This window comes from Agelaius tricolor, unplaced genomic scaffold (genome assembly GCF_023055355.1).
Source record: "Agelaius tricolor isolate 1412-34295 unplaced genomic scaffold, bAgeTri1.0.p SCAF_24, whole genome shotgun sequence".
Taxonomy (NCBI): Eukaryota; Metazoa; Chordata; class Aves; order Passeriformes; family Icteridae; genus Agelaius; species Agelaius tricolor.
This window is the reverse complement of record NW_027269284.1, coordinates 10,215,080-10,228,486: the sequence shown is the minus strand read 5'-3', so window position 1 is coordinate 10,228,486 and position 13,407 is coordinate 10,215,080. Positions and strand designations below refer to the sequence as shown.

The 13,407-nt window shown below is 51.5% G+C and overlaps 1 protein-coding gene across 2 annotated transcripts in view; it reads right to left on the bottom strand.

Moving 5' to 3' along the window:
- CRMP1 (collapsin response mediator protein 1) overlaps nucleotides 1–12,651 on the bottom strand; it is a 50,342-nt gene extending 37,691 nt beyond the window's left edge. Inside the window, exon 1 of one of the 2 annotated variants that reach the window (XM_071447168.1) lies at nucleotides 12,124–12,651. In XM_071447168.1, the coding sequence (XP_071303269.1) occupies nucleotides 12,124–12,495 (372 nt within the window). In that variant the 5' untranslated portion in view covers nucleotides 12,496–12,651. Of the gene's footprint in view, nucleotides 1–9,434; nucleotides 9,812–12,123 lie in introns of those variants that run through there. The other variant, XM_071447169.1, reaches the window with a different exon arrangement.
- Nucleotides 12,652–13,407: the final 756 nt, after the last annotated feature.

The following is a 13,407-nucleotide window of genomic DNA, read 5'->3' as shown; positions in this document are numbered from 1 at the left end:
TTCTCCTTCCCAGCTGTAATCTCCATGAGGAAGAACACCCAGATCCCAGAGGTACCCTCAGCCAGTCACTGACTCCCAGGTGCTCTCACAATGCAAACAGCAATGGGCTCATCACTCAGCTCAGGAGGTGACAGCACTGTCAGCCTTTCTAGGGTGGCTGCCACCTTTCTATTCAGCTGACAGGTGCCTCAGGCACTGGTGCCCTGCCTGCTGAGCTCCAAGGGCTCCATACCAAGCCTTCAGTGCATTGCCTGGCACAAGAAGCTGCCAGTCCACCTCTTCCCACTGCAAGCCAAAAGAAGCTTCCGGGGCCCTCTCCTCCCTCCAGGCTGCCAAGGACAGAGAGCAGGAACATGGCAAAACAGAGAGGGAGTATTACCTAGAACAGTTAATGGGATGCCAAGATGCAAGGGGTAAAAAGGCCTGCTCTCATTGACAAGGGAGGAGCAGAAAGCACACTGTAAACCCATGCTCCACAGTCACTGCTGGGTGTGGGAGCCAAGGTGTTTCTTCTCCACCCATCACTATTGCAATGATGCAACTGCATTGCTGCAATGCTGCTTGCCTCTGAGTTCTGTGCCTGGCCGTGACACAGCATCAGCTCAGCCACGATGCACATCTGCTGTGTCCCCTGCAGCTCCATTCCACAGGCGCTCTGGCACCTGCCAGCTCAGCCCACTGCTGAGTGTGACACAGCCACTCCTGCTACTCCCAGCCCTTCACCTTCAAGCCCTGCACACTGCTTCCCTGGGAATCTCCTCCTAATCACAGTCTAGCTTCTCCTGCTTAACCTGGCAGCAAAGCTGCAGAGCTTAGTCTGTGACATGACAGCAATTTTCATGGCAGCAGAAGGAGATGGCACAAACGTTTGCTGCAGGAGGAGGGGCTGGCTGCTCAGACTGGAGGCGGTGGCTGTCGCTCCCTCACAACCATTGTTCCCACTACAGCAGGAGCAACACCAAACATCTGTAAGCTGGTGACTGGCACACTTGGTACTGACTGCCTGTTTTGCTGGGGTTTGAATCAGCTTGGCTCAGCTCTTGTGAAGCGTGTCCACACTTTCATGGACACCGATGGCAAAAGGCCAGCAGAGAGAAGCAGCATCTGACCAAGCTTCAGGACCACCAGCCTGAGCCCTGCCATGGTCCCCATGGCTCCATGCAAATACAAATGAAACCAAATTCTCTTGGGCAGAAAATTACTTTGCTGTGGATTATTCAAAATTACAAACCAAATGTTAGAGCAAGAACAGTTGCAAAGAAATTTAAAATTAGCCTTTTCCCATTCACCCACTCCCCTCAGAGCTAGTGGTATCTAAAAATACACAACAAAATTCAAATAGCTTTTAGACATGCAGTTCTCAAATCTGCTTCTTGGGACTACTAAAACACAGTAACAGAAAAAATAAAACTGCCATAAGATTTACCAAACATTATTTCAAATTGGTTCAGTGTGTCAAAATACAATGCAGCACAAGTTATAGAAACCACACAGTCCTTTACAGCACAGATACCTATGCAATGCATCTGCAGGAACCTTTCAGAGAAAGCCACACTTCTGTGATACAAGATGGAGTTTAAAAAAAACCAGCCATTATGTATTCTAGCCACACAAGAAGGATCCAAGTAATTCCAAGAGTAGTGTTTCCATCAAATAGCAGCATCTGTCCAGACTGCAATTCCAACACATGCTATTACATTTTTGCTTTTCTTCCACAAGTGGAAGGTCTTCCCATTAGATCTTCATCTCTAAATCAAGTAAGCCATATATTTTTAATTATTGACAGTTTGCTTTACCTTTCATATACAATTAACTTCAGATAACTTATCCAGCATACAGGTCTAAGTGCTGTGCTGCTTAATTCTTGGTTTGGACCTTTACAATTGCTGCATTGCAGCTTTTTTCAACCAAAAAAGTCTTTGCAACACTCAAACCCAGATTTTCCACACCTAGAGGATGAGGAAACAGTAGTGATTTCACCCTCTGTGTAATTGTAAGGACTTACTAGAATATAACATTGTCTATACATCTCCAGAGCAACAATGGCTGTTTTCTCTAAAACCCAGATTAGTCAAGAGCCCTGAAGATGACTAAGGATTTTATGCTAAATAGCCATTTGAAAACAGTTTAAATTCTAAATCCACCTGCACTTCAGTTCTCTATGTCATGTGGTTTAAAAGGCATCAGAACAAATGCAACAGACATAAAAAGGCATTAAGCTATGTTATCACACTTGCAGCCAAGACATTACTTTTTTAGCATTTGAGAGGCAGAATTCTTTGTTACTAAGGTTTTAAAGAGTCCACTGAGAGTTACAAAAGACACAGAATTCAGTTCAGAGGAAAGACACAAGAAAAACAGGCTGATATTTGTGCTCTCCATGATTATCTAAATCTCCACAAGAGGACGATTTGCATGGAATACATTTCTCAAAGGCTGAAGACCCCCTGGCAAACAGTGGAAGGAGACACTCAGAGCTCCTCTGTGCTTCCATGCGCTCATTCTTGAAGACTTATTTCCCACAATATACAAGAGATTTACTTTTTTTGAGTGTGTGTGGATATATTTGGTTGTCTTTTGTCAGAGCTGCTCAGATTCAGACCCAGCTGTGATACAATACAGTTAAATTACCTCACTTTAGGCAAAGTACTTACAAATAAGGAACATTTTTAAACTTAATGGCAAAAGAAGAAAGATATCTTTCCCTAGAGGAATGTTTGCTTAAAATCCTTTCATAAGGATCAAAGAGCTGTAAATGGGATTTCATGAAGTACTGTCTGCTTATAAAAGATCTGCTTTTAATCAGCAGTATCCCTCCTTTTGAATTCACATCTAGATTACCCTCCATAGGAAGTGGCTTTTAGTTAGGGTGAACTCTGAATCAACTCTGGGAATTCCTTGTAAAACACTCCATCCTTGAGGCATCATTTCCGATAGGCCACTAATGGAGAATCCTGCTTTTAAGGTTCTTTTCTTAACAGATGCACTCTACTATATGGCAATTAATTTAGGAAGGATTATGCTGATGGTAATAGTGCTGTATCTTGGTCTGTAGCCAATGTATTCATTCATCTTTATTCATTTAAGAGATCTGATGTTCTTTTGTTTCCCCTTTTGAGACCTGGCTTCCTATTCAGCTAGCAGTTTCATTGCTTAATCACCCACTCTAAAGGGGCTACTCCTACAGCTACCAACTCCATGGGGATTTCTTCACTGAAAATGTCATCTTTGCTTTGCTTTTAGAGGGGAAGCACAACAAACATCTTATTGGTGACAATATTCTTTGGCATCAGCAGGGGTTTCACCTAAGTAGGGGCTGGAGGGCTGAAACCATTGCATTGTATGTTGCTATACCCATCCCTTGGGTTACACACAGGTTATGTCAATTAAAGGGGATCTCAAAATCTCAGCAAGCCATTCATAGGAAAGCTTTAACATGGGAAGAAAATAACAGTCATTTACATCATGGCTGACCTCTCTAGGGCACTGAACTGAAAATGTGTTTTATCTAAGTTCTAATCAGAAACCTGCATCAGGTTACTGGGACATATCTGACTTGGCACCAATCACAGTCAAAATCCAACTAAGACCATATGGAATCCTTTCTCTGACAGAGCAGGTGGATGCAAGTGAAACAGAATAGTAGAAAATGCCTTTAAGATGATGTTAGCAATGACAATTCATGATCAGCTAAATGCAGTGGATACCATGTGTATTGTTTGCACTCGGACACTTTGTGCTGTCATGTTTTGTACCCACCATTTCTGCCAGTGAGAGCAAGTTGTGATGCTTGTGCCTCACCTCACATGCTATCAGCCCTGATTGCCCTTCCACAGCCTCTTCACTCTGAGCACTGCCTACTTCTCTAGCCAGCCACCTGGGTCCTCACTATTACACAGAGGAGATTTTACAGAGTGTAGACTTCACTGAAGTCAGCAGGAACATTTATTATTCATAAACAATACCTTACATCTTAAAACTCATTAGGACATGCACTACAGATGAAAACTTTTGTCTTTTGACAAGCAAACATAATCCCAAAGTATCTCTACTTCAGGGGACAAGGCATCTGCACATGTAGCAAGATTAGAAACCTGCAAATTATTTTGCTGCTCATCTCTATTCCTTCTTTCTCATACATACAAAACCATTTATCTCTCTTGTATGTACAAACCCCAAGTTTATCTCAACTAACTCCCAAGTGCTTCACAAGCCAGTGGCCTCTGCTGGCTCCTTCAAATGAAAATGGAAATTTCACGCTTTTACCACTCAACTAATTCTTGATTCTGAAAGAAATGGCAGCAAAGCAGACAACAGATCCTGATGTCTCATCAGAAAAGTGGTTCATTGGCAGCAGTTGCTCTCAGCACTTGCAAGAAGATTCAGATAAGCACCCCACTGGATCAGATGTCTTCCCAGACAGCTGCTGTCCCCCTTCCAAACCTGCCCAGCTTCCAGCAAAGCACAGCTCAGTTCTCTGTGATGGCACCAGCTATGATGCTGAAAACACTGATGCCCTGCTGAGTCACTGCCTGATGAACTTGCTGTGGCAGTTAAAGGAATCACTGCCCCAAACCCTTCCTTCTGTCCCTCTGCCAAAGGTTTCAGTCTCCATAGAAATGTCCCCAGAAGGACCTACTCTGAATGTAATTTAAGTCACCATATGGAACTGACATATGAAAAAGTAGCCACTTTTTCTCCTATAGAAAAAAGAAAGAAAATGATGTGTCACAGAATCATGGAAATGGTGGTTGGAAGTCAAAAAACTTACAGTGAAGCAGCTAAAGCATCCCCAGAGGTGCCAGGCTGCAGTCCAGCCCACTACACAATATGAATTCACAAATGTTCACTGATAGATGAGTAAACTGAGAGGGGACAAGTCTGTTAAACAGACACACATGGGAACATGTAATTTTGAGGATTAAGCAAATGTTCAAGAGTAAGAAGGCATCCAGAAGTCCCAGGCCTTGGTGTTTTAAAACAGGACAAAAAGTGCTGTCTAAATCATCCAAAATCTTGCACCAAGAGCAGATAGTAACATGAGGCAGTGTTCCCATGGCCAGCACTCAGTAGGCTTTTCAAACACTTCTGGCAAGTAGCAGAGCAATCTGAGTGTAGCTTTTATGCAGCTATGTTAAACAAACGTGGGTGGTAAAAAACCATAGTCAGGGGAGATACAGAATAGATCCAAACCTAGACAAGGACTTTGGTCCTCCATCCCAGGTCCTCACCATGTCCTGCATCTGTAGGATATGTCCCCTCTGGTGTTCAAAATGAATTGGCTGGCAGCTCTCACACTGCTGCTGTCTCACACCAGAACACCACACATTATCCCAGCACTTTGTTCAGACCAAACAGAAAGTTTCCATCCTGAACCACTGTGTCACACAGAAGAAATCCTGATGAATGGATTTTTTTCTCTCTCAAAGTATTCTGCCATCTTCAACTGAAGCCTACTTGCTTCTCATCTCTCTTCATACCAGTTCTAAATGTAATAACTATAATTATTCTTTCTGCCCACTCCTCTGAATTTCTTCAGTCTCGCCATTTTTCTGCATCTGTTTTTTTTTTTCCCATGCAGTGGCAGATCTTCTATTTTCTTTTTTATGCTCAGTAGTGAGATCCTTCCTCTGTAACACCACATTTTTGTGCTCTCTATCTCCCTGTGCCTTACAGTCTGTCAGCTCAGGACCAGCAGTGCATTTCCCCACTCATATGCCAACCCTTGGACCATACCCAGAAGGATGATTCCCTTTTTTTTTCCAAGGGATTCAGGCACCATTTTCCTCTCCCAAATGCCTCCTTGCATTTGCCTTGGTGACTAGCTATTCTGCCTTTGCTCAGTAGAATTGTGTTCACACCTCCTCTTCACTGAGCTCACACAGATTATGTTTTAATGGGTGCAGTTGCTGCTGGAACAAATATGTCCTGTCACAGGCATTTAACATGCCACATGCCTTTTTTAAACCATGGTACAATTCTGAGTTCATCTAAGCTCAGGCCTTGTTTGAAAATTGCCAACTGCTACCAAAACACAGAAGCCAGAGTAATTTGTAACAGGTATTTCTGTGTCATCATGTCCACTGATTCCCTGTAATAAGTTGCACAAGAGGAGTATAATAGTGATGTTAAAAGCAATGGGCTGGGGGGTATATCCTGAAAAATCTGGTGTGCCTGAGAACATCCTGCACAACCAAAGCACAAAAGATTGCCACCTCATGCAGAAAAACACCTCAGCAATGGATGCGGCTGTCCATACTACAAAGGCTGGGAAAAGTGCTCCTGCACTCTTGGCCACCCTTACATCATGCACCATCCCCTGCTCCATCCCCAGCCAACACTCCTGAACCAGGGTCTGAAACCCACCTGCCAAGGACTTCAACACAGTGCAGAAGACATGACTGAAGTGCTTACACTTACTGGTTCAATGCATTTCTATTATACATCCCCAAACTGGTCTGGTGCTTCAAATACAAGGTCCTTCCCCTCCTCCCACTGTAGTTACACCAAAGGGTCCAGTCTGACTCACAACTGAATGGCACCTTACACAGGCACAGTGCTGGTGCTCCACTAACAGCAAGCCTGGATGCTGCATGGGATGCATAACAGGCAGCAGGGCAGCCACAAATGAGATAAAATGCAAGAAGCATGAATGTTCACAAGCTGAAATGGAAAGGGAAAAAGAGGCAGATGAAACAAAAAAAACCCATGCAGATTGGTAAATGAGAGCAGGGAGATGCCCAGTGTCAAAGAGGGCTATGTGCAAGTGTCTTTACCACAAGCAGGGGGAGAAGGGAAAGCAGGAATAAAGCTGCTCTGGGTAAAAGAGGTGCAGGGGCTGTCAGTCAGGCCCTGCAGTCTGAAGGAGTCAGGAGATAAGGCTCAGTCAGACTAAGCACAAGGAGGAAGTTATGGCCACGTGCACCAAGAGCAGTAACCCAGGCAGGATACCACTCTTGGGAAGACAACCCTGTGTCTGGTGTCTGCTTCCACACCAGTCAGAGGTGAACCAGCTGCTGCCTCTTCCTTCCCAGTTCCTGATGCTGCAGACCAGATCCCAGAGGGAAGTTTTGGCCAGGTACTGACTGCTGCCTGCAATGCCTGTGGCTGGATGCTGTTGCTGGGTGTTGCTGTTGTGTGCTCAGGACAGCTCCTGGCCCATGCAAGTAACACAGACTTGGTACTGGAAAACCCACAGCAAAGTATCAGCACCCAGGACACCATCAGAAATTAGTTTGTCATTTCTCCAATGAACCCAGGAGCCGGTGTAGCTCCAAAAAGCAGGAGTGTGAGTGGGGGAGTGTTAAAAACAGTAACAAATGACATTTTTATATAATTTCATCATCACTGTTGTTGTATACTTCCACAAAGCTATCACATTTCCTTAGAGCCCAGAGGACTTGAAGCTACAATGTATTTCCTAAGTGGATGAATGAAACATCTAATTTACCACACTGGAATGGGGCTTCAGAAGATACACACAGATAGACCCTGCGGGCTCTTGTGGGACAGGCAGTGCATACAAGGTCTGACACAAAAAGTCTGAATTGCTTCTGATGGAGGAGAAGGGCCAGAAGTGTAAAAAAAACCAATAACAGTCCAGCCCTGATGCCTGCCAAGTTCACTAATGTTAATTTATGCCTTTGATTTGGTCATAAAACTCAACAGTAATGTTAATGAATATTAATTTATAGACACTTCAGCACATCTCATTTCAAAGAGAAAAGGCTGAGGTTTGGGCTTTCTTTTTCACAGCAATCCTCTCCACACCACATAGAAAAATTCAGTGAGAAATGATGAAATTAAAAGGAACTGTTGATTCTAAGGCAAAGACTCCTAAGTCTTCCAGCTTCTCATTCTACTCCAAACTGGAGAGCAAAGAACTAGCTATGGGTGTGACCCTGTTACACTCCAGCTTCAAAGGAAGATTGAGCCATGCACAAAGCACCTGACACTCACCCAGAGGGTAACCGGGGTCTCCCTCGACCCAGCCATGCCCTGAGTAAGTCACACAACGCACTGAGGAACGAGGCAAGAGGAGCCATCACCCAAAAAGCCACTGCAGCACCCAGGTTCAGCCCTGGCCACCAGGCACTGCAGCCTGTTGATAGTGGAAACCTGCATAAATGCGGCACTTCAGTATCATGAAACTCAGCTTTTAGAAGGATGTTGCTTCCCTCCCGAACAAATATTTTGACTGAAGGATGCTTTTATTGTACAGGGAGAAAACCGCGAGGAGCTTACAAGCTTTGTAACACTGGCTCCACTAACGCCGGTAAGCGCCGGGTTTGCCCAGCAGGTGCCACACCCACCCGGCAGCCGCTCCTTCAGGCACCGAAACTTGCCCGCATCACGCCGTGCCAGCTTTCCGGGGAAAGCTCCACGAACCCAAGGAACCTGCGAGCTTCTCCGCTCATCCCTGCCCCAGGTACCCCATCATCCACTAATCCAGTCCCCCAAGAGGAAAGCATCAACCTGGAGACCAACACCGGTGCTGGGGAAAACCTGTGCCGTGCGAGCAAGCTCCGGGTGCGATTTCCCCCGCCACACCCCTATCCGCCAGCTCTGCCTGTTCTTTATCTCAGCCCCTATATCCCCCGATCGTGTGTATTAAGGGAAAGCATACACTCTATGAAAGAACCCAAATCCTTTCTTTCTAGCACGGAAAGCACACCCTATTGTAGCTCTCGTGCTCGGGTACAAAAGCATCTAGCGGGAGACAGGCACCGATAGGAAGGGGATGGTTATGATTAACTCTTTGACTTCTGATTCCCACCACGCCTGATGTATTAATAGCGCGCAGAGGTGTTGCTGCTGGCATCATGGCGCTCTTTGATTTTCCACGCTTCCCCCTACGCCCACGCTCGCCCACCTCCCATTTCTCCGCACCCTGTGCCTCCCCCCTGCCCACCGCCCGTGCCCCGCCGAGGCTGCGCTGCCCCTGCCCGCTGCGGGGGGCGGTGGCAGGGGCACGTTGTGCTGCGGTGGTCCCCTCCCTCTTTTGTTCTGCCTCGCCCGGCGGCCGAGCCTCCCCGGGCCCGGCTCCTCGGGAGGGCGGTACCCCCGGCCCCGGCCCCGGCAGCGCCGGGACGAGCCCCCCGCCGGCCCTCCCTCCCTGCCCGCCCCGGGCTGGAGCGAGCACACAGCGCTGAGCCCCGGCCGGGCGGCGGGCGAGCAAGGGGAGGCAGAATACAATAAAGAAATAAAATTAAAATGTAATAATGAAATTCTAAAATAAAATTAAATTAAATCAGCCCTCGCCCACAGCTCCAGCGGGAGGAGGACGGGCGGCGGCGCCCGCACCCCGCCGCTCCGGGGAGCCCCGGCCCCGCAGTCTGGGGGCTGCCCCGGCCCCGGGCACTGCGCTCCCGCCGCTCGCCCTTCCCCGCCCCGCGAACAAAGGAGCGCGGGCAGCGCCTACCGGGGCCGCTTACCGTAATGTGCGGGATGCTCTTCTTGCCCTGGTAAGACATGTCGGCTCTCCCTAGCGCCGGGAGCACGCAACGAACCCGAGGAGCGAGCCGAGCCCAGCGGAACAACACCGGCGGTGCTGAGACGAATAATAATGCGAAGCCCGGTCGGGTGATGGGGCGGGGCAGGGGCGACCCGGCACAGCGGTGGAATGGGGCCGAAGTTCCGTCGCCCAGAGGAAGGGGAGCCCGGCAAACCCGGCACCTTTTTTTTTCCGGCTGCAATCAAACGGGGACGCGGCTCCCGGGGGGGTCGGCGAGCGCTGCCTCTGCCGGCGGCAGCAGCGCCCTCCCGGCTGCAGGTCGGAGCAGGATTCGCTCAGCGCAACCCAGGAAGCGTTTCCTTCCCTCCTGTCCCCCACCCCTCCGCCTGGCCCCCCTTCACAGCCCATCAATCCAGCCGGAGCCTCCCTCCCTCCGCACCGGCGCTGGGAAACGCCGCCCCGCCGGCTCCGCCGCCGCCCCGCTCGCACGCTGAGGTCACCGGCAGGATCCCACGCGTGGGTTGCCGCAGGGTGGGGACGGGGGGATAAAACCCCCGGCGGTGGGTGCTGCTGTGCTGCACATGGCAATGGCACTGCCTGCCCCGTCCCCACGGCCTGAAGCCTGATGGCAGTGCTCTGCGCTGTCCCCACGGCGCTGTCCCCACGGCGCTGTCCCCATAGCACTGACCCCGATGGCACTGCCCTGCGCTGTCCCCATATCACTGATCCTGATGGCATTGCCTTGCACTGCCCCAATGACCCTGCCTGCTCTGTCCCTGATGGCACTAACCCAGGTGGCACTGCCCGCTCTGTCCTCACCAGCATCTCTGGCCCAACAGCACTATCATGCTCTGCCCTCCTCACCGCCCCATTGTCACACACCTGCTCTGTCCTGTGCCCATGGAGCTCATGGGGAAAACACAACCAGGCCAGGCCAGGCAGATGCTATAGCAGCAGCTGCTGGAGAGGTAAAATGGCTAGTTGAAACTCCTCTGTCTCTTCTGTGTCTCACAGAATGCATCCCTACACCCATGGTGCTTGAGGGTAAAAGGCACTGCAAAGCTGTGCCCAAGTAAATCCCCTCAAGGACAGGAACTCTGGGGCTCTTAGCACACCCACCCCTGTGATACACACATAGATAAATGCCATTGAGCACCCAGGCCACATCCCCAGCACATCTGCACAGAAATCATTGTTTGAAGCTTGTAAAAAACTCTGGAAGTCACTGCACAGGGGTCACATGTATCTGCTGCTTACAGTGCACCTTCCTAAGCCAGTGGCCAAATCTTGCCTGCTTTACCTCTAACCTCATCCTCACCTCGCTTTGGTCAACTTTGCAAGCACAGTGGGATCCAGAGAGGTAGTGTGCAGTGTGTACTCACTATCCTGAGTCCCAGGGTGAACTAGGGAGCAGGGAAGATGGGGATGCAGCACCATGGATGTGCTAGAAGATGGGGTGTGCTGTGCCCTCCCACTGCCCGAGGGTCCTGATCAAAAAAACTCAGGAGTTCAGGTGAGCTAGAGAAGAGAAGGCTGCACTGCAGCTGGCAGCCTCTGAAGGCAGCCCTGGGGTCGTTGCAGAGAAAGCAGCAGCATCCCAGGCACAGTGTCCCACCAAGCCCTGCCTGCTCGCTGCAGTGTCCCACCACAGCAGACACCCACTGGGCTGCACAGGAGGACATGTGGCACCTGCACACAATCCCAGGGCAGAGCAAACCAGCACCCCATTCATGCTCAAATTGAAGAGGGGTGAAGAGAGTGGAAACTCTCAGTTCAGCCTGTGGAAAGAGCAGAGTGCGGACAAGCCTCAGAGGCTCCAGGCTGGGTACTCAGGAACAGGGTGTATCCATGCAGAAGCATCACTGCAAGGCCGCATTTCTTTCTAAGGGGAAATCAATGACAGCCCGGGATCCCATGAGAGCCATCCCCCCGGGTCTGCCTCAGCCTGCATGCCACCGACAGGGCTAAGATGGAGATGCACAGCCGTCAGGGGCCGGCCAGCCCACCGGCTCACTTCTTCCTTGGGCCACCAGTACGAGTCCAGCTGCAGAGCCAGGGAACGGGAACCCGGGGCAGAGGTTTGGGCCGATCCTCCCGCCTTCCGCGCTCCCTGCCGGGGAGACAATGCAGGCGCAGAGGGAGCCGGGGGGAGCAGGGGCAGAGACAGGGCGGGGGGTCGGGGCAGATCCTGGAGCTGTGCCTGGGACAGGCTCCGCGGAGTTTCCCCGGCGAGTTCGGGAGTGCAGCGGGCCCGGCTTTGTTCCGGGGGCCGGCCGGGAGGCGCTGAGGGACCCGACCTGCCCTCCAGCCCCCCGGCACAGGCAGGAATGGAAACGGAGAAAACTCATCGCCATCACTTACAAAGGAAAACGATTCTGGGGTCGCTCGCTCCCGCCCCCGCTAAGCTCTGCCAAGTGAGGTAGTTCGGGGGCTAGCCGGGCTCTTCCCAGAGCATCAGCGTGCCCAGGAGGAGGGGGCCGTGCCTCCCCGACCTGCCGTGCCGAAACTCCCCCGCGAAGGCGGCCCCAGTCCCCTGCACCGGCGAGCGGGGCTCTGCGGCACGGCTCGGCTCGGCTCGGCACGGCCCCGCTCGGTACAGCAATCTCGGCTCGGCTCGCCCAGCGAGCGGGGGCGGCGGCTCCCACCTCCCCAGCCCGGGCCCCGCTCACCTGTCCATTGTCCTGGCCCTGCAGCAGCTCCTTCCCCGTGGGGTATTTGATCTCCACGCCCGGGGTCTTGTCCTCCCGGTCTCCCGGGGAGCTGATGACGGAGCCGGAGATCTCGCTGATGTCGCTGGCGGTCTCGCTGTAGTTGTCCCCTCCATCCAGCATGTCGTGCCGGCTGCCGCTCCGCGGGGTCCGGGACCCCTTCTTCCCCACGCTGTAGGCATCGAAGTCGATGGTTTTGTTCTCATAGGCCCCCTCCACGGAGGCGAACATTCCCCCGTATTTCTGTCGCGGTGTCTGGGCTGTCGTGCCCGGCCTAGCTAGATACACAGGCAGGTCATCTTCTTTATTCCAGTTCCTCTTTCTCTCGGCCATTCTCGCTGTCCGGATCTCTCTCTCTCTCTCTAGCTCTCTCCCTGCCTCCCACTTCTCTGCACCTTCCACTACCGGGATAGGCTGTTAGTGACCATAAAAATGAATGGATGGATGCAGCAGTGGCGGAGCTGGGTTGGCTGGTGGGATCTCTTCTGCAAACGTTAGGGACCTGCAAACGTTAACCTCCCTCCCCCACCCACCCCCCCGGAAAAAAAAAATAAAAAAAGGAAAAAAATTAAAAAAGGAAAATAAAAAAGAAAGAAGGAAAGAGAGAGAAATAAATCCGAGCGGGATTTAAAAATAGCCGTGTTAGTAAAGAGCACGTGAAAATAAAGTACAAAGAGCGGAGCGGAGAGGGTGGCAGAGGCAGGTGATTGGAAAGCCCCTGACGAATGGGAAGAGCAGCAGCGATTCCCCGAGCAGGGACCGCAGTGCACAGCTCCCCCGGTATAGAATGATCCGGGGGGCGGGAGGCAGGGGGCGGAGGCAGGGAGGGAGCCCGCCGCATGCACACGCGGCCGGAGCCAACGGGGTCCTGCCCTGCGGGCGGGCGGGCGCCGGTCACCGCTGCTGCGTGGCTTGGGGGCTGGAATAAAAGGGAGGCGAAAAGAAAAAGAGAAAAAGAAGAGAAAAGCTCCGAACCTCCCCAGCCCCCCCGGGCGAGCCGGAGGGAGTTTCTCCCACTTTGCTCACTCACATTCCCCCACCCCCCTCCGCGGGAGAGGCTGCGGCGGTGCCCGGGCGGGGCGGGGGGCGCGGCCGCGGCAGCCCCCGGGACGGGCGGGGGACGGGCCAGCGTGGCTCGGGGTCGGTCTGCGGCCGCAGGGGGAGCGGCGGGGACAAGAGCGAGGGGTGGCCGGAGTGTGTGGGGAAGCAGAAGCAGCCTCAGGGCAGGGGGCTGGCGCTGCCCCT